At 42.7% G+C, this 23412-nt stretch overlaps 1 protein-coding gene across 1 annotated transcript in view; it reads left to right on the top strand.

The window, feature by feature from the left end:
• Nucleotides 1–23412, top strand: part of B4galt1 (beta-1,4-galactosyltransferase 1) — a gene marked incomplete at its 5' end in the record, with an annotated part of 46920 nt that continues 23508 nt past the window's right edge. The window contains one exon of the mRNA XM_010619428.2: nucleotides 1–175. Coding sequence (XP_010617730.1) covers nucleotides 1–175 — 175 coding nt within the window. The remainder of the gene's footprint in view (nucleotides 176–23412) is intronic.

Here is a 23412-nt window from a genome sequence, read left to right as displayed (position 1 = left end):
GGGGAGCCCCGGCCCGGAGGGGCCCGGCCGCCGCCTCTTTCGGCCACCTCCGCTCAGCACTCCCGTCCGGGTGCAGATTCTGACACCGGCCCCGCGACCAACTTGACGTCGGCCCCAGTGTCCCCCACCAGAGCACTGTCGTTGCCCGCTTGTCCTGAGGAGTCCCCGCTTCTAGGTAAGGACTCTGCTTGGCGCTGTGAGGACTGGGACTCCTCCGTGCTTCCTGAGCGAGGGTTGCCGGGACATCCCTTCCGCGGGATCAGAGTTTAATCCGAAAGAGGAGCTCCGCGCCGGGTGGGCCGGAGAGACTGGGCAGTGCCCTCTTGGAGGTTGGGTCTCCGACTGTAGAGGGAAGCCAGCTGGACCCCTCTGGCCCCAGGAACCAGAGAGGGCCTTGGAGACCTCCCTGCTCTGGCCCAGGAAGTTGTGGAGTTTGGGTCTGCTTAGGGCTTGGACCAGTCTTGCCTGTTAACGCTGGTAGGAAACTTCGGGCACCTCAGTCACCCGCTGCCCTTTGGGGGACTGTCAGAGGCCCCAGTGGGGAAGGGAGTTGACCTGTTCACATCTGTCTTCTCATAGTGCCACTCTCTTGAGTGGGGTAAACTTTTCTCTTGAGCCTCTGGGCAAAGGCCTTCTCGCTAAACTTCCATTTCTTTTCTGGTAAGTGAAGATAATAAATGGTATTTATTAGAGGGTTGTTTTCGAAGAGTAAACAAAACAATGTAAAAAAGGTTTAATCAATGAGGGTAGGTTCTCAGTAAGTTGTCAGTGTTGTGTTCATTTCCTCTTCTGTGTAGCTAGATCCCTGGCCCCCACCCCCCAGCTTCCTCCTTCTGTAGTCTCCCCTAAGTGAGCCAGGGCCCTCTTGGACTGGACTTGGATACTCTAGGGGCTGGAGGGCTGAAATGTAACCATTCAGCCTGGCTTTGCCTCATCCTTGCACTACTTGCTTAGATGATCTGAACCCTGGCCTTCAGCCTGTTTCAGCATAGGAAGGAAGCTCGGGTGCGTTTACATTCCTAGGTCAGGAGGAGGCTGAGCCCAACCTGGTCCTCTCCCTGACCTGAAGCCCGCAGGCTGCAGGTAGCCACAGGTTGCTTCCAGGGTAACCAGACAGGTGGTTGCTCATTTCTAATGCCAGGTTTTAGAGAACGTTGTTTTGAGTGAGGGGCCCTGGCAGGCAGGCAGGCAGGCAGGCAGGCTTGCTGCCAATTGCTCTGTCACGTTCCCGGAGAGCCCTGGCAGAGCAAGCCTTCCTACTTGCTCTTGCTCAACTTCTCCAATAATTACTTCAATATTTTCATATCAAATTTGAGAGAAACCTCCCAGAATTCATCAAACATGAAGTGTAGTAATGAGGGGGACTTTATTAAAGCAAAAAAAAAAATGAAATCTTTTGGACTTGGTGGTTAATATGGGAAATAGTCTGCTATATAAAGTAGAATCTTTGCCCTACTGCTAGGCGTCTGACTTCTTCAGGCATGTTATAGTTTTTAAAGTTTCTTTCTTATGTGTAAAGTGGATGCTTATCTTACAGAGTTATTTTTAGGATTAATTGAGATTGTGAACATTAAATACATGGCACCTAGGGTAATAGACACTCAGTTACATGGCAGCTAATATTAGTAATATAGTAATAGAATTTGTTGAAGGCCTTAAATTTCCATTTTCTCACTCTCGTGGAAATGGCTGTGAGCAGTAGAGAGGAGGAAGAGAGAGAGTTCCTAGACCACAAAGAGGCCAAGTTTTTTGCTTTTGTTTTTGACTCGCTTAGGTATGTGCAGAAAGAAAGAGAAATTAATTCACAAATTAAAGTGCCCCAGAGTTCATTAGATCGGTGTTTGGAGTATACAGTCTTCTCAATAAAGTATGAGAGACAGTGGTAACCATAGTTCTGCTATGTTTTATAATGTGGTGTTGCTAGTGACAAACTTGTCACCATTTCATGGTGTTGCTAAATTGATTGTGAAATTGTCTGCTGGAAAGGACTCATTGAGAGATAACATTTGAGAGGGCATGTAAATAGTCCTGAGACTTTTTCTGGCTTTTCTGCTTTCATGTGACTTACATGAAACTGTGACGTATAAGGCCGCTGCTGAGATGGAAACCCGAGAAAAGTAGAGAGAGGTCTTTTGTTCATTTTAGTTGAGCCTTTAGGTTTGAGTGGTTGGGTGCAACTTGTAGAGTGGAGGTTCCTAGCCAGAAGGGGTCTTGAGAAAGCTGAAAGTCTGCCTGGGAGTGTGTGGGTTGGGGGAGTTGAAGCCATCTGTTCAACTGGACAGGTGTCAGCCAAAGCCCTTGTGTGGTGGTTTTGAGGTTGATGGGAGAAAGCATCCTTGGGGTTTAGATTGTGGCCTTTTCACTACTTGTAGTTCCTTTCCCCAGCTTTGCTCTACTTTTGGTGTCCAGAGGTCTGGGCCAGATGCTTTGCTTTGATCCCTCCCAGCTGATAGCTGGTGGGGTTTAAGGCTGTAAAACACCAAACTGGGTTAGGGATGGGTCACTGTTTGATTTGTCCATGGGTTGTCAGAGCATTGGAGGAAACTTCCAAAAGACTTAGGTTAGAATCCCATGTCTGTGTATACCACCTTTGGTGACTTGTGGCAGGTGGTAATGTTTGGAGCCCTTAGTGTGAGGTCCCCAGGAGTAAGTGCTGAAGAAGGAAGTGGGCCTTGTTCCCCTGGAAGTTCACCCAAGTGGGGTAGGCCTACTTATCTACCCCTGCCCCAGGGCCTCAGAGGGTCATGCAAGCTCTACTCTACTGACTCTGGCAGCTAGGCCTTCTTTTCTGGCCACCTGGGTATTTGCCTGAATGGGAGGAGCAGCAGCCTTGTGATTCTTTTCCCGGAATGTTTATCTCTGCTCAGATTTGGCAGCAACTCAACAGGACTTGACTGGCTGTGGCAGAGGCAATCTGAAGAGAGGAGGGGAGGGGGAAGGTGGGCAACACATCAGACTGGACTGGTTGAAGGAAGCAGGGCTGGCTGGGGGCTTAGCTGGGACATGGTATGGTCAGTTCAGTTCCCAAGAGTGAGCAGGGAATTAGTTCTGAATTGCTTAAGCCCAGAGGCCCCTTCTTTTCCTGTTGTGCTTTGAGGAAACAACCTTCATTTATTCAAAAGGTGAGAGTCTGATCTAAAGGTGAGTACCTGACCCAGCAAACAGCAAGCATACATAGCCAGGGCTCCAGGAATGCACTTGTTTGTGAGCCAGTTTCTTTGGCTTTTATGGTGACTTGTCAGGTAAACATTTGCCGTGGTTTGTGCTGATAGAAGACAAAGCACTTGCTAGGTCTCTGCTGTATTCTTGGCTCTCAGAAACTTTTCTCTCAGTACACTGTCCCCTAACCCCATTTGAACACATGTAGACACAAACAGGCCACACAGGACAGGCTTTGAGGCTTAGGAAAAGGCTCTTTCTTGCCTGCTCATTTTAGGGTGAGTCTTGGAGTCTTATTGCCTTCTAGCTTGGGGTGGAATTTCATCCTGAGTGTCAGAGGAAGCAGAGAGATGATACTCACTTGGGTCCAAATCTTGAAGATTTAGTTTTAGGTTATCATTTTTATCAGTGTTTTTCCCTCTTGATTTTTTTTTTCTGGGAAAAAATAATTTGTTGATACAAAAAAGAGATAGTCTTTGTTTAACAGACTGAGATTCAGATATAGATATACCGTCCATGACTATCTGGCTCACTTTCATGACGAAACATGGTCACTTTTTTCCATATGACCTGATGGCAGTAGAAATGACCCTCTCTTTTAATTTGTCCTGGACTCTAAGCAAACATGGGAGCCTCCTCCTTTTGCAGTAAGGCCTGAGATGAACCAGGTAGAAAGAAATGCTTCATGGGGCATTGGTGCTCATGAGCCAACTGGTTGTATTATTGGACTCAAACTGCAGCTTCTTGGAACCATAGCATCCCAGGAGAAGACTATCCTATGTTCCTCCCTAAGGTCATTGCCCAGTAGACATCTAGTGCAGAGACTCAAGAATGGTTTGTTGTAGCCTAGGGTTTGGGAAGAAGTTCCTTGCAAGGTGTGTCAGTGAGTCTTTCTGAAAGTTCTTGTGTAGTTGCCATTGATACACCAAGGCATATGGTAACTTCTGAGATTCAGTTACAATATGCCTGTACAAAGAAGATGGAATGTCTTCCCTATTGGAACTCACAATTTAGGCAACAGAAACATAATTAAAACAGTGCTGATGTCATTTAGGAAATGTGTGTGTGTGTGTGTGTGTGTGTGTGTGTGTGTTTATCTTTTTTCATCCCTTTCCTTCTCCATAGCATTCCTTTCCTTCAGTTTAACAGTAATCCACAACCTTCGGACCAACTTAGCACTCCTTTCCTTCAGAAACCCAAGGATAATGTCAGCTTATTCAGTCCTGGTTTAATTTGTGCACAAAATTTCCTCTAGCCAGGCATAGTGGTGCATGCCTGTAATCCCAGCACTGGGGAAGCCGAGGCAGGAGAATTGCTGTGAGTTCAAGGCCAGCCTAGGCTACAGAGGGGGTTCAAGGCCAATCTGAATTACATAGTGAAACCTTGTCTCAAAAAAACAAAACAAAAATAATATTTTTTTCCTTGTAATTTCTGAAGCTGTGTAGTAACTCTGCTGGGTAAGCTTAACTTGGTGCTTCACAGTGATTATAATGAGACATCAACAACCATATGCCTGGGTATTATGGTCTTCGGGTGGCAGCAAGGTAGAGATTTCCAGGCTAGGACTAGGCTAATTTATGGGTTGGGAATGATGGGGCATTTTATACCAAGGCAGTCTGAGTCCTTTCACAGGTTCCATGCCAGGAATTTTGGAAGTAAGCTCCCTAGGCTGATCTGCAATATGGGTGTGTATATTAAGGACACAGTCATTCAGTGGTTAAACCTATTGGTTTCTCTACTGCCTACTTACATAGTGGCACCTGTGCATTGTTTTCTACTCTTTGTTCTCTGTCTATTTCTGTTCAGCGACAGAGATTGGAATTCTGCTTGAATCTGCATCCACCTGGAAATTTTTCTTATACAGTGGATTGGAATCCGGTTGTTTCAGGACAGTTGGGCTACCTTTTTTGGCTTAAGTCCTTTAAGAGCCTGGTATTATGACCATTTTACACTTGGCTCTGGCACAATTTGGAGTGGCCTCTGGGCAGTGAGGTCTCTGTAAAGGCCAACCAGTCAGACCCTGACTCCTAGGGCAGTTACAGAGGATGGGATTGGGCTTAGACCTCCCTGAGGCCTTTCCTTTCTCTAAATGTTGTCAGGGTTCCTGGGAGCTATGGCTGTAACTGTAAAGACCTCAGCTGTGGGGGCCTTTGTGTTTATCTGGGTCTCCTCAGAGTTAGGTGAAGTTGTCACCAGTTTGAGATGAGATAAGGAGATCCTGTTCTGAAAGTCAGAGATCTCCAGGTTGAGGGTTGTGTTCCCCAGGCCTGGGATGGGGGACAAGGTTTGTGTGGGAACTGGTTTGGGGTGAACGTGGCTTAAACGGATTTGTCCTGAGAAGACAGAGGGGGCTGAGTCACACATTCAGCACAATGTTTCAGGTTCCACGTTTCAGTTTGGCCCAGCCCGACCCTTTGCTACACAAATGGAAGCCAGGGGCTATATAATTAGCTGTTGCTAAATTCTTTGGCAGTGATTTTAATGTCTGGTCTGGGTATGTTATGTAGTTGCTGCTTTAGCCCCTATGCTGCCTTTTTAAAAGCCTGTGGCAAAACAGAGAGGGGAGAATGATTTGCCTCACAAAGATGTTAGGAAGAGGGCTAAGAGTTTATTTTTACCTTTTTTCTGTGGTGGTGTGAGGGTATCTCTTCCTCCTTTTTGTAGAAAATACTTCAGGGACTGAGGATGCAGTTCATTGGTAGAATTATGACCTAGCATGTATGAGGCCCTGGCTCTGCTCCCTGGCAGCGCAGGAGAAACAAAGTAATACAGGCTTATTGAAAATAATTTGGAAAGTTGCAAGAGATGGAAAAGCACACCCATATTCCCATTGTGTAAAAGAAACATATTTTTTCCTAGTCTTTTTCTTGTACATATTTAAGAATATGGCTGATATCTTTATAGAGGGACAGACTGATAGAAATTGAGATTGGTATACAGCATTTTTCACTTAAAATTCTGTCACAGTCCTATGCCTTTAAAAAATCACAAAAGCTATATTAATCTTCCATTGGCATAACTTTATTAGCTATTTGTAAACATATATGTAGAGTTTTAATTTTTTTCTTAGTGGTGTGATGCTTGTGCATAAAACTTTGTACACTTTTTAGATGGTGTTTATAGGAGGTATTTCTAAAAGGAAAAATGGAGTAAATGCTTTTTTGACAGGTCTGCATTTTTTAAGCCAGTCTTAATAAAGAAATAAACCCATCAGAAACTACTGCATGTTTGCTTAGTGCTCACAGATGAGTATTGTTGATTGCTGAGTGACATGTCTAGAATTCTGATTGAAAAAGGAAACCAAGTTGAGGAAGCATTTGGGACAGGGGCTGCAGGACCCATCTTAGAATTTGGCCAAGCAGAGATATGCTCTGAACAGAATGAAAAACAGGTCCCATGATAATTTCTTAGTAACTACATGTGTTTCCTTAGTGGCCGAGTCCCTCAATAGTAGGTTTTTATGGCCTGCTGTGATTCTGGGGCTGTGGCCTGGTGAATTCAGTGAGCTTACCCAGGGCTGTTGACATCACTGAGATGTGACACAGAGGAAGGGTGGGGACAAGCTAGCAAGTCATATTTGAAACGTTAGCAAAGCTCTTGTACTTTCACGTGTTCCTAAGTTCTGGGGAGGAGCCATGGAACAAGAACATTTAGGTTTCCAGGAATTCTCTTAGGGGAAAGTCTTAGAGACCAACAGATCCAGGCTCTTCGTCCGTACTTAGTAGGTTAAATCAATAAAACCAGTTGGTTTACCAGGCTCTTCTCAAGGAGTATATTTTAAAATTCCTCCATTTTGAATGCCCTCAATGAAACAACATCCCCTCCAGTATTGGAGATTGAACCCAGGGACTTTGTGCTGAGCTTCATCCCCAGCCTACCCGCCATCCTCATTTGTTGTTGTTGAGACAGTCCTGCTACATTGCTAAATTGCCCAGGCTTGAATTTGCAGTTCTACAGCCTCAGCCTCCCAGAGTTCAGGGATTAAAGGCCTGCCTACTAGGTCCAGTACAGATTCTTTTCTGAGGGATAGTTTGGTGTTGAAAATCTGCCAGAGATCATTTGGCACAGAGCCTGGGAGCTAGAGCACTGAGGAAAGGAGCAGGATTCTATCAGACTGGCAAGCCCTATAGTGTGAGCTCTGGCTCCTTCCTCTCGTCATGTAGGACTCATTGTGGGGAGGGGTCTTGGCAGGACCTTCAGTAATTGCTTGGTTCCATGTAGGGTGCCTTCCAAAAATGTCTTTTAGGCTGAGCGTGTTAGCACATGCCTGTAATCCCAGCACTAGGGAGGCTGAGGCAGGAGGATTGCTGTGAGTTCGAGGCCAACCTGGGCTACATAGTGAGTTCCAGGTCAGTCTCAACTACATAGTGAGACCCTGTCTCAAAAAACAAACAAACAAAAAAATGCCTTTTAGCATTTTCTTTAAAAGTTTCTTCCTGTTTTGCGTAATATTTCTTTGCCTTTGACATTCTGAAGTCACAGAGCTGCTATTGGTGTAGCAGGACACTACCAGCTTGAAAAACAGGAAAGGGCTGTGAATAGGGAGATTTGAAGAAGCTGATATTTGTGGAGACTTGGTAGTTAGGTGTTTCATAGCTGCTGGCATTCACTTGAGTCTTCTAGGCAGCCTGAGCAGAGTTCCCCTCTAGCTGAGAATGAGTAGAGTTGAATCATCACATTAAAGGCAGGAGGGGCTCCAAGGAAGAGGACAAACAGGGACTCATTTGCTGAGTCAGTGAACTTGTTGGTAACTACACTGCACGAAGCATGGGAGGTGGACTTCAGTGGGGGCTGCCCCTGTTCTTGAGGAGCCTCTTAGCAGTAGACAAATTCTGGCAATACAGCATGGTCAGAGAAAGGAAGCCTGGTTACTCTGGAGGCACCGAAGAGATGTAGAGAGCCAAAAGGGTGGTCAGTGCCTGGGTTAGAGTTAAAGGGCCTATCTTCCAAACACTGATATTGGTGTCCCTGTCTCTTCATACACTTGTCTCCCTCGTTAGGAAGGGCAGGGATCTGTTGCTGAAAGGAGCTTGTGATTTCCTCTAGCTGCTGTCACATAGCTAAAGTCTGTTACAATCAGGTACCAATGGTGCAGGAGAGGAAAGGAAATGAAGGCAGAGTGAATGGAAGATGGTGAAAGAGGAAGAAGATGGTGCCTTTGGAACTGTTTTGGATGGTGGAAGGCTGAAGGACCAAAGGAAGGTGGGAGAAAGGGAAGAGAGCTACAGAAAGGTGTTTCATGGTCTGCATAGGGTAGGGGCGCAAGTCTTGAAGACCACAGGGATAATTCTGGTCCTTGTATATCATTTTAGGCAAGTCTAGACTCTTTTGGTCCATGTCGCCTTTTAGAAATTTGTGTTGTCTTTTGCATCTTTCCTTCTTTACCTGCTAGATCCTGATTTGGGGTGTATGTCTGTATGTATGAAATCCTAATTATATCTACAACATGAAAGGTCTCTGAAATTCCTTGTGGAACTCACTAGCCACTATCTATTTCAGAACTCTTGTGGTGATGCTTCTTGTGAGGATTTTATCATGTCTATCTAATCTGTCATAAAGCTTTTAGCTGGTGGCTGACCCTTAGAAATGGTATAAGTGGGGCTGGGGATTTAGCTCAGTGGTGCTGCTGCCTCCAGAGTTTGATCCCTGGTACGAACAAACGAGTGAAAGAAAGAAAGAAAGGAAAGGAAGGAAGGAAGGAAGGAAGGAAGGAAGGTAGGTCAGTCTGTGCCTGACTGTTCTCACCTATAAAGTAGGGAAAATAATGTCTACCTCATGTAAAGTTTAGATGATGGCCATGAAAGGGCTTAATATAGTGCCTAACACTTAATAAGCTCTGAATATATGTTATTTAAGATTGATAGTAATACAAGGTAGTTCCCACTTATCTGTGGAGGATACCTTCAAAATGTTTTGAAGATTTCTTTAAACTGCAGATGATACCAAACCCCATACATACTGTGAGACATATACACACACCTATAATCAAGCTTGATTTTACATTGGGCACAGAAAGAGCTTATCAACAATAAGTAATAATAAAGATAGGATAATAACAATATACTGCTATAACGTTTATTTAAAATTCATGAGTTGCTTATTTCTGCAATGTATTACTTAGTATTTGCAGACCTTAGTTGACAGCAGGTGATTGAAACAGTGGGTAATAAAACCTTGGGAAATGAAACCTAGCAAGTGGGTACTCCTGTAGTTCTTACTTGTGATGATTTTGGTTTTTGCTTTATAGAATGCTGAGCTGCATTCTCATTCCCTAATTATATCTTTTATTACAGCTATCTGGTAGCCTTATAAATAATCCCTTAGCATTCTCCATTCCAAGTTTCACTATCATAGATAGTCTTGAACATTTTTACAGGGCGTAGCTCTCTGCTTGAGTTGAAATATTTCCTTGGGATAAGTTCCTGGAGAGGAATTTCTGGGCTACATATGGTCAGTCATCTTTACAGCGCTGGTTTATAGTGTCACATTGCTTTCTAAGAAGTTTGGAATCATTCACAGGCTATAAACTGGAAATTCCTAGCTTTGAAAGAATGTGGATCCTGAGAGAAAATTTAATCTGTCTGGAGCACCATGTGGACACTTTCCAGATGTGGGGGGCGGGGGAGATTATTCTGTGGGAGGTTGTTCCTAAGTGGTGGCACTATGAACTTTCTAGACATGAAGCTTTTTCTATAAATAACTGGCTCTGGGTAGTACCTGAAGAGGTCACTCTGTCTAGGAAAGGAGGTTATGTATAATTCAACACTCTATATACTTTTGCAAGAGTTGATTTAAAAAGTAAGCATTTCTTTGGAGGGGGATGTAGCTCAGCAGGGCGGAGCCTGCTTGGCAAGTGCAAGGCCCCGAGTTAGATTCCTGGTCCTGGTGTGCCGCGGCACAACAATGACAACGATGGCAGCAACAAAGTAAGCATTTTATTTTCTTCTTTCTTTATATGTAGGGCAAAACTTGTAGCATGGAGTCCAGCTCTTTGCCGCCCTACTGAGAGAAGTCATATCTTCTCTCTGGGCCTCAGTCCCGTCTGTGGAATGAAATAAAGGGTTGGTGTGAATGCTCCTTAGATTGTCTTCTGCCTGAGAGTGCTGATGTAGCCATGCACTCTTGCCTGCTGTGTCTAAATGGCTTCATTGTAGAATAGTGGAGTGCTTGCTGCCTCATGTTGACCTGGGGTAGTGGTCAATAGGCCTTGAGACCCAGGATTACATTTTACTGGAGAAAATCCACGCCTGAATAAACTTGTGATTCTTCTGGCAACTCTAGTGCATAAGCAGGAAATCAGAAGCCAACGGATGAGTAGGTAAGCTGGTCAGTATGAAAAGCTAGTCATTGGGAGCCACTGTGAATACAAAGCTGTGGGCTCCAGAAACCACCACATCAACCGCCAACAGCAGATTGTGCTTGTTTTGCATTTAATACATGCCAAGCGTAGAAAATATTTTCATATGAATTTTATTTTCATTAACTCTCAGAGTTGCTCTTTTTCTTGCCTAGATACCTTGGTTAGAACCACCAATACAATATTAAATAGATCGGGTAAGAGAGGACATCCTTGTGTTCTTTAGAGGGAAAACATTCAATTTTTTCTTTTCTTTTTTTTTTTTTCCCTCAATTTTTCACTATTGAGAATCATGTCAGCAGTGGATTACTTGTAAATGACCTTTGTTAAGTGATTTTCTCTGTTGAAATTATTATATGGTTTTATTATATTGATAATTTATATCATATTAATTTATATTACACAATTGATTTTAAGATCTTAAGTAAGACTGGAATACCTGGTATACATATCACCTGGCATGATTTATAATGCTTTTTACTTGTTGCTGGACTGAGTTTCAAGCATTTCTTTTAAATTCATTAGAGATTGGTCTGTAGTTTTCTTTCCTTGTGTTGTTTTTGTCTGTTTTAGGTATCAAGGTAATATTGCCTCAAAGGATGAGTAGAGAATTTTTCCTTCTTTTTTTGAGAAGACTTTGTGGTAGATTTGTATAAATTCTTTATCTGGTAGAATTCATCTGGGCTTGGCTTTGTTTTGTTTTTGTGGAAGTTATCACTTGTCTTTTACAGTGTTACCTTGGGCACCTCAGGTTCTGCGGAGGTGTGACTAGTATCAGAAACAGTGAGTCCTGAACAAGTTGTTTTGGCTGCAAAGGGTAGCAAGTCAGGAGGCAAACAACACTGACAAGTTTTAGCTTGTGCATTGAGTACCAAACAAATGATAAATACCAGGATAACATTTTCATGTCAAAATGATCAAATTTGATTGAGTTTCAAAGTATTCAGGTTCCAAGGTGTGACTTTTTTTTTTAATTAAAAATTTTTTTCTTATTGTTGGGGATTGACAAATTTAGGACTCTGTACATGCTAAAGAAGTATTCTACACTGAGTTACATCCCCAACCTGTCACTTGTCTTTTAACTTTATTTCTGGTATCTTTGGCTATGTAGAAATTTTGAATTTTTGTTTATTTAAATGTTTTTTTCTTTATGACTTCAGATTATTTTCACATTTGGAAAGATATTTATCATCTCAAGATTGTAAAATTTCTTTTTCCATATTTTTTTCAAGTTTGTTCTTTAATGTTTTAGTATTTGTCCTTGAAAATAAAAGTGAACAAAGTACCTGTTCAGCTCCTCATGTGTTGCAAGAAGCCTTCTGTCATACCCTTGGGGTCCATCCTCTTCCAAATTTATCACTGATGCTAGTGGTTGAGAATTAAAATGTGAAAATTTAGCTACTTGTATTGCTAAAGCTGTAATAATCTGTAAGCTTTTAAGTTCTGTGGAGTAAGGGGAGAACACAAAGTAATAGTTGTTGAACACCTATTAGTGCTAAGCTCTATGATAAGTATGTGTATGTATTATCTCACTTGCCACTTGAAAGGAGGACATGAGTATCCCTACCCCCTTGGAGGAGGAAATTAGAGCTGGCTGCATTTAAAGTGGTTCTGATACCAGAGATATTGCCGAGAATGCATAGCTGGCTGACTGCCCAGAGGGCCCATAGGGGCATTAGACTTTCTATAACCTAAGGTCTGGTTCTAGCTGGAGAGTACAGTACTTGTAATTAGCACTGCAGGCCCAGAAATTTATCAGGGCTCCAAACTGATCTGAGGGACTAGCTGGCTGAGTAACACAACTCCCTGGGAGACAGACTTACATGCTAGGATGCTAAGTTGCTGCTTTCCTGGAAGATCAGAACTGCTGTCAAGGGGGTTAGAATTCTTTGGCTGCAGGGCTGGGGATTTAGCTCAGTGGTTCCGCCGCCTGCTTTGCAAGTGCAAGGTCCAGAGTTTGATCCCTGGTGCCACCAAATTAATAATAATAATAATAATTTTTTAGCTGCAGGCAGCCCTGCCAAGAGAGCCCCACAGTATAATCAGGCAGCTGATAGGTCAAAAGCTGGAGTAGGGAAATGAGTTTACTCTGGCTTTGTCAAATCTTGACAAATCCATCCCGGCAATATTGCTCTCTTCCCTCAGGGACCTTGGTCTCTTCTAGGGCAATATTGCCCCCTCCTCCACTCTAATCCCTGAAAGAATACATCCAGTTCCATCCTCTCTTTTCCTATTGGTTTGCCTGCCTGCCTTCTTTCCTTCCTTCCTTCCTTCCTTCCTTCCTTCCTTCCTTCCTTCCTTCCTTCCTTCCTTCCTTCCTTCCTTCCTATGGAGCCATCAAACTTCCTTTCATGGTCCATTTAGATTTTTGAGACAGGTTCTCATTATGTAGTTCAGGCTGGCCTTGAATTTACTATATATCCCAGGCTGGTCTTGAACTCAGCAGTCTGCCTGCCTCATCCTCCCAAGTGCTGGGATCACAAGTATGTGTCACCATGCCCAGCCCCTATTGTTCTATTTTATCTACATTCCTTCTTTCACTATTCTAATGTATTTATAGTGTGTATCTGTTTCTCTTATTGCCAAGTGGAAGCCACTGATAATATATCTAATTTTAAAACTTTATTGTTTTAGATAATCATAATAAAATTGGCTTTTTCTTGTTCTATAAATTTTAACATCTGTATTTGTGTAAATATCACCATGATAAGGATGCAGAAGTTTCATTGTCCCCATAAATCCTCCTTGTTAGTTGATGATGATCTTCCCCGTGCTTAACCCCAATCAGCCACTGATCTCTTTTTATTATTTTGTCATTTTGAGGATGTCATATAAGTGGAATCATACAGTGTATGTAAATTTATTTTTAATATTTGTAAATGGCGTTTTATAGCTCATTTTTATTCTAATTTTTTCATTCAGTTCTTTAATTTTTAAAAAAGTTGACATAATATCAGACTTAACAAATATTGCTAGACTAGTACAAAAATATCTGAATATCTTCTTGATGCCCATAACATTGACATTTTACTATATTATGTTCTGTGTATGTGTATGTACTTAGCTATATCCCTTTTGTCCTAAATATTCAGAATGGAAAGAATTTTTTTGTGTGCTGAGGATCGCACTCAGGATCTTGTGCTTATGAAGCAGGCGGTGGTACCACTGAGCTAAATCCCCAGCATGGAAAGAATTTTTTAGAAGCATAACCCTAGTATAGTTACCAATGAAGAAACATTTCTTTCTTTTTCCTTTTTTGGTTTTTTGTTGTTGTTGTTGTTTAACCAGGGATTGAACTCAGCTTGTGCTTGCGAGGCAGGCACAGTGCCACTGAGCTAAATCCCTGGCACTAGAAAATATTCCTATTATCTACAGTTTTTTTTTTTCTTCTTCTCTCAGTACTAGGGATTGCACCTAGGGCCTTTGTACTGAACTATATACACCCCCAGACCTTTTAATTTTTATTGTTTTTTTTTTTAATTTTGAGACTGGGACTCATTAAGTCACAGAGTTGCTCGTGCTGGGATCACAGGCATGTGCCACCATGCCTGGCTTGTATCTGTAGGCTTTATAATAAATTTTATCAGTTGCCTTATTAATGCCCTTTGTAATAAAAGAAAATCAAGAGATCATGAGTTATACTCAGTTGCCATGTCCCCTAGTGTCTTTTAGTCTGATATAATTTCCTAGTCTTTAAATTTCATTGTTGACAACTATTAGCCAATTAATCTGTAAAGGTCCCACTGTTTAGGTCTTCTGTTTGCTCTTGATTAGGACCAAGTTATGTACTTTGCATGGGAATACTCTAGAATGATGTTGAATTCTTCTCAGAGAAATCATACCTAGAAACACATGCTGTCAATTTATTCCCTACTGACAGTGTGAACTTTGATGATTTTATAATTTTGTGTCTGCTGCTGTCCCTTATTTTGCGGGCTCACACTTTTAGATTATGTAAATCCTGTTATTAGCATCTACTGATGATTTATACATGAGAGAATTATTTATGGTGTTGGTGATTACTTAATTCTACTGTTCCTTTTATATTTGGTAACTGGTATTGTTATGTAAGGAAGAGCATCTTAATGAATGAATTAATTCACATATCAATGCAGACTATGCATCTTAATGTTATCCAATAGGTAATAATTCTTTTTGTTATTTTTCTGATGCTGTTTTAGATTTGGCCAATGGCATCCCCTCCTGGCTGGCTCCTATGTCCTTATGATACATATTGTCATTCTTGGAGTAACTTTAGGCACAGCAAGATGTTCCAGGAGATGTCTTTCCTTAACTCAGCCTGGCATCAATCACTTCTCCATTAAACCCTAGTACTTTTCAGTAAAAAGCAGTGTTTAGAATCTAAAAACTGTGCTACATGTTCACTTTTGTATCTCTGTGTAATTTAGCATATTGATTTTAACTTCCAAATCATACTCTGTGGTGTTCACTCATGCTAGTTTTTGTATTTCCCACAAATAAAAGATTCCCAGACTATTCCAATACTATTCCCAAATATTACTGTGAGGACTTTCTTGTGCACGTCCTTGGTGGACATGTGTGTATACTTGTACGTTGACAACTCTGGAAGAACTACCTCAGTTTACATTTTTACCAACCGAGTATGGTAGTATGTATCCCTATAAAAACTTGACATTAACCAGCTTCCTGTTCTTGCTGCACTAAAAAACATAACAGATATATATGCTGGATAACTTTTCTTTCTTTTTTTTTTTTTTTTTTTTTTTTTTTTTTTTTTGAGACAGAGGACTTGCTAAATTGCCCAGGCTGGGCTCAAAACTCACAGTTGTCCCACCTCATCCATAGCTGGTATTAGAGACGTGCACCAGGGTGCCTAGCTTTAGGAATAACTGTTTTTGTTTTAACACCCTTTTTCTGATGATGAATGAGCTTGAGCATCTCTTCCTATGCTTGGTGGCCTTTGAGATTCTTGTTCAATAAATGGCATATTCATAATAATGCTTTGACTGTTACTTGGCTGATGTTCTTATATTTTTCATGATGAGGCATAGGAATTCCTTATATATCTTAGATATTAATCTTCTGTTGGTTTGTTTTTTGTTTATTGAAACAGGGTCTTACTGTGTATGTAGTTCAGGCTGACCTTGAGCTCATAGTTGTCTTCCTGCCATGTCCCTGCTGGGATTACAGGCATGCACCACCACACCCAGCTTTTCTGCTGGTTTTAGATGTTGTACTACCTTCTCTGAATTTGTTGTTTGCGTCTTCACTTTGTCCATAATATATTTTGTTTGAATATAGAACTCTTCTTTTTTCACACGATTTCTCACTTATACTCTTCTTTTTTCTGTAACTGTGAATAATCTTTGTTCCTCCATATTTTAGAAATGCTGGTATTATATAGCTAAATTCAGCTAACTCCTCAGCACACAGTCTGTCTTTATAATATCTCTTTTCAGGGGCTGGGGATTTAGCTCAGTGGTTCCACTGCCTGCCTTGCAAGTGTGAGGTGTCCTGAGTTTAATCCCTGGTACCAAAAAAAAAAACCAAAAAAACAAACATAGTATCTCTTTTCAATTCTGTGAAGAGTGACTTGTCTGTCGCTTGGAGTGTGAGGCTTGCCTACAAGTGTTAATCATACATTTATTCAGCGAATATATGTTGTAGGGCTGCTGTGCATTGAATACTATGCTGCTGTCAACAAGGTAAATGTGGCTTTTGAGGGGAAGCAGAGATTTGAACCCTGAGTCTGTGACTTCTTTACATTACAGCTTCCCTTGGAAATTACACTTGGTTTTTGTAGACTGTATAAAATGTTTACATTTCTTCCAACAAATGGCTCAGGGATTCTCTCTAATGTCCTTACTTGGCATTGAGTTGTGGGGCTCTGGAAGGGGTTGGGTACATCTGGCTTTTGAGTTCTCAAGGGGTGGCCCTGGGTTACCTGTTGATGTCAAGATGTCCCAGAGGAGTCAGTGGGATGGCCCAGCCTGTAAGTGTGAAGGTCTTAAAACACTAGATGCCTCTATGGGTCTTGTTTTTTCCAAGCTCAAGCCCTCCCTTCTAGATGTGCTGTAGTTCTAGGAGGAGAGAGATACAGAGGCTAACATGGGGATTCCAGGAGTCTTTTCCTGGGAGTGATTACTGTGGCATGTCCAGTTTCTTTATGCAGCTAAGAAAACAAGAGGGAGAAATTTGCCTTTGCTCCAGAACCAAAGCATAAATTCCTCCTGAGACTTCCCCCTCCCCCAGGGGGCCAAAAACTGGGAGCCTGTTAACTGGGCTGTAAAAACTGGGACCTCCAGACACTGTTTCTTGATCCCTGAGCCTAGATGTGGCTTCCCTGCTGGTAGAAACCTTTTCCTTGAGTCACCCCAGGACAGAAGAGAATTGTCTTGTCCCAGTTCTGGAGTCTCCTAGAGTTTTCCCTGCAGTTTCTTGTTTCCCCTACTACATCACTGAATTCCAGAGCTGTGAACAAGAAGTACACTCTTTGGGCTTTAAAGCCGGGTATGGTGACACATGCTTGTAATCCTAGCACTTGCTAAGCTGAGGCAGGAGGATTGTGAGTTCAAGACCAGCCCAACCACAAAGGGAGACCCTGTCAAAAAACAAAAAACAAAACAACAAGGGAATGAGATGAAGAGGGAGGGGGGTTAAATTAATGATATCATCAAATAAGGTATACCCTCCCCATTGAGTGCTTAGGGATTGAACCAACTTAAGGCTTCACACTTGCTAGGAAAGAACTCTACCACTAAGCTATATCCCCTTTAAATTCTTTTTTTATTTTGAAACAGGGTCTTGCTAAGTTTCCCAGGCTGGCCTTGAACTTGTGATCCTCTTCCTCCAGCCTCTTAAGTAGCCTAGCAAGATTGGCTTTTCTGACATTTTAACAAGTTGGCTCCTGGAACCCAAGATTGAGGAGAATTCTGAGAATCTCTGTGGACATAGTACAGGGACAGTAAAGCATTAGTATGATTTGTTTTTGACTGTGTAGTTGCTTGCATGGGCGTCAAAACCCTGAAGACTTACTAAAGGGAAAGTAAGGGCAGCTTCTTTGTGGGACCCCCCCCCCCCGTACTGGTGATCAAGCTCAGGACCTTGTATTTGTGGGGCAGATGTGGTGCCACTGAGCTAAATCCCCAGCCCTTTGTTGTGAATCTTAAGGGTGATTTTGAAGAATTTTGTGACCTCTTTGGTCTTCCGTTTGCTTCCTCTAGCTCTGGTCTGGAAGGATTTTTTAGTTTCTAATTAGAGGTGGATCCTGATCATGATTTTATATCCTTAGATTTAGGCCTTGGTACCTTTGGGGACAGCATCCTGGACTGAGTGACTGCTTGAGGTTTTTCTGGTGATCTTATAGCCCACATCAGACTTTGAGCTATGGGCTCATTTTCTTAAGGAACAAGTAGCATCGGGTGAAGAATTGGTGTGGTATGGTACTGTGAGGCTCAGAAAAGGAAATTCAACATTTTCATTAGAAAGTTAGGTGATCCATTGCTAAAAAGTAGAATTATGGGCCTAGATCCTGGAGGAAACTTGTTTTTAAATTAAGGGCAGAAGTGTGCCTGTAGCTGACAAAACAGGTGCTATAGCTGGAGACAAAAGGCATCGTTAGAGCTAGAAAGGGGTGTTTTTGCTCCTACTTTGGTTGCAGGTATGTAATTAGGACAAAAACTTTAGATTCAAAGATAGCAAAGGCAAGATGGATCCCTGCACTGTTAGTTAGCTCAATTTCAGAACTCTGAGTTGAACTAGTGCTATGTTTACTCCTCCTGGCAGAGCAGTGCCAGGAACCATCCCAAGAACAGAATAAATGGGACACAACTCCCTTAGACTGGTGCCCCTCCCTAGCTAGCCAGGCTGTAAGGCAGGCTTGTGAAGGATACTTTGTCATATGGAGCAGGTACTGTTTGGCCCAGAGAGTCTTGGGGAAAGTTTTGAAGCAGGGGATAACATTGGCTTGGACTCTGAAAGGTTGTTACTTTATCTCTTTCACAAATTTTTGATGTGACTTATAACAAATACCCTAAACTCTAAAAAGGACCAACATGAATAAATTAAAATCAGAGAAAGGAACTTAGAAGAATACGACTGAAGAAGGGCTAAAATGTAGATACTCAGATCATTCATCGTTACATGGTTATTACATGTGACCCTTTGCAAAAGCTCAAAGTGAAACATTTTTTATTCTGGGATATACATTATCAGGGGAAATACACAGTAGTTATGGAATGTAGATTGTTTCTCTTCCTCCCTCTCTGTCTTGCTTCCATGTTGGAGATCGAACCTAGGGCCTTGGACATGAATTCTACCGTTGAGCTAAACCCCCTCACCCAAGTTTTTCATGTTATATTCATATTTAAAGAGCCTCTCAAGGGTAGAAGGGAGGTGGTGATTAATGAATCAACTAGTAAACACATTTCTTAAATATAGGGTAGGGGCTTACATTATGCTAGGGCCAGGGTTGTAGCTCAGTGTAAGGCCCTGGGTCCAATCCCTAGGATCGAAAAGAAAAATAATTAATTAAAAAATTATGTAGACTGCTTGTTAAAATGCAGTTTCCTAGGCCCTAATCTCAGGCTAATCAGAATCTCCGGTGAGAAGTCAAGAATCTGTAGCTTCACATACTTCCCAGATGATTCTTCTCTCTAGTTTGAGAGCCAGCATGAGTGACGGATGGAAACATCACCTGTAGTTTGAAAGTAAACTAGCGTGCTCGGCCTTGGAAGGTTGGGTAGGACTTTAGTGAAGAGAGACAATGTAAGAAATGGCAGTTCCACTGAGGCTGGCTGGTCTTTGCTGGTGTGGACACTTTTAGGTCATATTTTGGAAGACTGTGAAGTGGGGCTCATCAGGCATGTGACAGGGCTGGTCCTAAGCATGGGGGAGCAGCTGGCCCCACTTGGCCACCTGCCCCAGCTGTGTTGTTTTCTTCTGACAGGTTCCTTTAGTTTTTGAGCAGAGAGTTTGCTTTTCTCTACATCTTGAAGATGTAGAGTTCTGAGACCACAGATGTATTCGGTTTCCTGTTGAAAAGTGTTTCTTTCCTGGGGTCTGTTGTGGCCTGGGCAATGAGTTGGCAGAAAGTTGAGTGGGTGTTGAACTGTGTTCTGTGTGTGCACCAAAGATGTATCATATCAGCAGTAGGAATAGGTAATTCCTGTGTTCTGGTAACTAATTTCTATGTTTTGAAATCTTTATTTCAGAAGATAAGAGGGGGCCACCTATCCCATTCTCATAAATAGTTTAAAATATTTATTGTTCAGTTTCAAAGATATACCCAAAAGTATGAAAAAAAAATACTATGAACATCTCATTTAAGAAGTATAGTAAGTCATTTTCAGAACCTTTGCACCTTTTTTAGTTAGATTGTTTTGGGGGTGGGGTTGGTACTGGGGATTGAACTCAGGCCCTTGCGCTTGCGAGGCTGGTGGCAGAACCTCTGAGCCAAATCCCCGGCCCTTGAGTTAGATTTTAAAACTTAATGAGAAGTGTTTAACATCGGAATTGTGAGTCCCTTTTGGTGGCTCTCTGTCCTGTGTTCTGACATCACCTTTTCTTTTGGTTTATTGAAACTCTCTTCGTTGCTTGTGTCAGTGGCAGAAAAGCAGAAAGAATGGGTATGCACACTCATACAGTAAAGATTTTGTGTATTTCATGGCCATGGTTAGCCAGAGGGGCTCACTGACAAATGGACACTGGACTTTGCACCTCCTCCTACCCACAAGGAGCTGCAGGGCCCAATTGAGGCAACTGCTTTTTTGCAAAGCTTTCCTTGACTCTCCCTAGCCCTGGAGTTGATTTTCCTGCTTTTGTGCCAGTTCAGCGTGTTCTCACCACTGTTACACTTACCATGTGATTTGATTTGTTGGTTTCCCTGACACCTTAGGGGAAAAACTTAACCCAGCTCCCTCCTCTGCATTCCTGGCACTTGCTGGCCCATAGCTTGTACTGAGTATATATTATACGGACTGTGAGTACTTAGGTTATGTAGATGAAGAATAAAAATCCACCTCAAGTGCCCTGGGAAGGATTTCTAGGGAAGTGATATTTGATCTGAGGCCAGGCAGCTGTTGGATTTGTTGAAATCAAAGTCCGTAGACACCTCTGGAGAGCTTATCCTCCACAAAGGACTGAAGGGAAGGTTTGAGATGAGCTTTGTGTAGTAGATGGTGCTTCTCATTTCTAGTCTAAGAACCCACCAAGGGTGTTATGCTTTTGCAGAACCACTGCATGGGAATCTTTCCCAAGCCCAGGAATTTGGAAGTAGTGCCTAGTTCAATCCACCTCTTTAGAGTTGGTACAGAAAGAAAGAACCACCCACATAAGCCTAAAGAACAGCACTGTAGTTGGAGACATGGTCTGAAGAGCTTCTGTGCAATGTACCGACAGATCTGAGACCTGGACCAGGAAGATATTCCAGCATTCCAGCTTTTCTTTTCTTTTTGGTGCCGGGGATCAAACTCAGGACCTTATGCTTGCAAGGAAGGCACGGTGCCACTGAGCTAAATCCCTGGCCCTCTAGCATCCCAGCTTTTAAAAACACAATGTCCTGGGCATTGCACAGTTCCCTGTGTTTGCCAAATATTTTATTTTATTTTGGTTTTTTGAAACAGGGTCTCACCATGTAGCTTAGGCTGGCCTAGAATTCACGATGATTCTCCTGCCTCAGCCTCCTGAATGCTGGGATTATAGGTGTGAGGCACCACATCCAGCATCCAGATATTTTAATTTCTTACTCAGGACATTTTCAGGAGAAACTCAGTGGCCTGACTGCCAATAAAGGATTAAAAAAAAAACTAATTAAAAATAGTCCAATAATGGGGCCAGGGATTTAGCTCAGTGGTTCCACTACCTGCCTCACAAGCACAAGGCCCCAGTGCGTGTGTGTGTGTGTGTGTGTGTGTGTGTGTGTGTGTGTGTGTCTCCAGCGCCACAATCTACCATGATTGTTTAATAAAAGGCTACTTTAACATTCAAAACGTAAGAAGCACTTAATCTTAGAAGAGTGTTCCTATATTTTGTTAGTTTGATGAAGACCACCTTAAAGTCTTTACTTTTGTCATTTTTTCTCATTCTGGTGAAACATTGTCATAACCCAGCCTCAGAGCAGGGATTGTGTCTTGACCCACTCACTGGCCTGTCAGCCTGTTTTGCTGAGGTTAGAGGATTAAACTATGACTCAGCCAGCATGAAAACAAGGCAGGAGTCCATGCTGGGTTTGGCTTAAATAGCGTGGCTTTTGATAGAAGGGCATGTATGTGTTTGGGTTTGCCATGCTGGGCAAGGAAATAGTGGAATTTGTATGAGTTAAGCTCACACATTGAAGTTATTGAGTGACTTACACACAAGGCCATGACCTAGACTCCCAGCTGAGAGACTCACTTGGTGGGGCTTGAGCTGGGGAAGCGGAGGACAGCTCACATCTGCTCATCTGCTTATGTAACCCTGCTTCCCAGATCCTAGAGCCAAGAAAACACACAAGCCAGCCCAGCAGGGCTGAGGACTTGTGGTAGCAGACGCCATGTGCCGCACAGCAAGATTGCCTTGGCCTAGCCTGAGGATTGTCACAAAGCCCTCAGCTCTTTGTATCTTCTTGCATGTCCCTGGAGCCCCAGGCAGTGACTTTGAGACCTGGTAATCAGGTCTGCATGATTCTGAACAGTGCTGATCATTGCCCTCCTGGAATGTGAGCTCTCTGGATTTTTTCACCGAGACTGAGCTTGGTGTATAGTAGAGGTCAGCCTCTGCATTGTGGCAGGAAGTGTGCAGGGCACTCTTAGAGGCCTCCCGGCTGGCGCTGGACCCATGAAGACATTCACTTCTAGATTTGGTTCTGCATGAAGCTCTTCAGTCTCAGTGGTATAAGCTGCAGGATTCCTGGAGTTGTGGAGGCTTTGGACAGAGGATGGGGAAGTATGAGCAGAGAGGGCCGAACTGGACGTCAGCTGTGCGCCATGTTAGAGGCATGATGGGGCTTGAGAGAGGGCTGAGAGGAGAATAGGTGAGAAGAAGCTGTTTAGTGATCAAGCTCTGCACAGAGTCATTGGAGGAGCAGTGGTGAACCAGGGTGATTTTTATTTATATTGTGCTGTGTGCTTAGCATAGAGCACCAAGGAAGCAGGAATTGTCTTGTATATTCTTCCTCCCTCAACCCAAACCTCTTGGGCTGGCACAGTGGGCTATTGGTTGGTACCCAGAAGGTATTGATTGAAATAGATTGAAAGTGGTTTTGATACATCATAGGGAGTGTTTGCATTATACAAACATTTTACAATAAAAACTCTGGTTTTATATTTGGTAGACTCCCATGGATTGTCAGGGAAGGCACAATAGAGAGAGACAGAGCGAGAAATAGCTTGGGTTGGAGAAAAAGGTTGGGAAATGGAAGATGGACAATTCATGTATCAACTCCCTTTACTGGGTGTGCAGCAGAGTGAGTTGCTGAGGGACCCATGCAAGAACCATGTGAGGGTAGAGGTTAGGCTGTAGGTGCAGATGACACATAATTAGCTATGTCCTGTCTCTCCATGGCTCCATGACTAGGAGCAAAATGGGGGAAAGAGACAGAAGTTTGTGTCCTAGAGATGAAGATAAGACCTACATGGGTAAGAATGAGAAGGGGGAGTGTCTAGGGACAGTAAGAAGAGATGATGGCAAAGATGGACATCAAGGAAAGAGGCTGAGACTACATAAGTAGTAGGTAGGCACTTTGGTGGGTGTGGTGTTTGGTGATCAGGTCTGTTTTCTACCTCTCCCATCCAGGGCACTCATTTCCTATCTTCTTGGTGATTCTTGTCCTCTTGGGCAGGGAACAATTTTCAGATCTTTGTTTGGGTTCTTGTTCTCTTTCTAGGTTACCGAGTATCTCTGGGCATGCCAGAGCTTTGTGAAGACTTAGAGTTCAT

Source organism: Fukomys damarensis, unplaced genomic scaffold (genome assembly GCF_012274545.1).
Source record: "Fukomys damarensis isolate Sample0158 unplaced genomic scaffold, DMR_v1.0_HiC HiC_scaffold_36, whole genome shotgun sequence".
NCBI classification, from domain to species: Eukaryota; Metazoa; Chordata; class Mammalia; order Rodentia; family Bathyergidae; genus Fukomys; species Fukomys damarensis.
The sequence above is the reverse complement of the archived record's forward strand: the minus strand, read 5'-3'. Positions and strand labels throughout refer to the sequence as shown.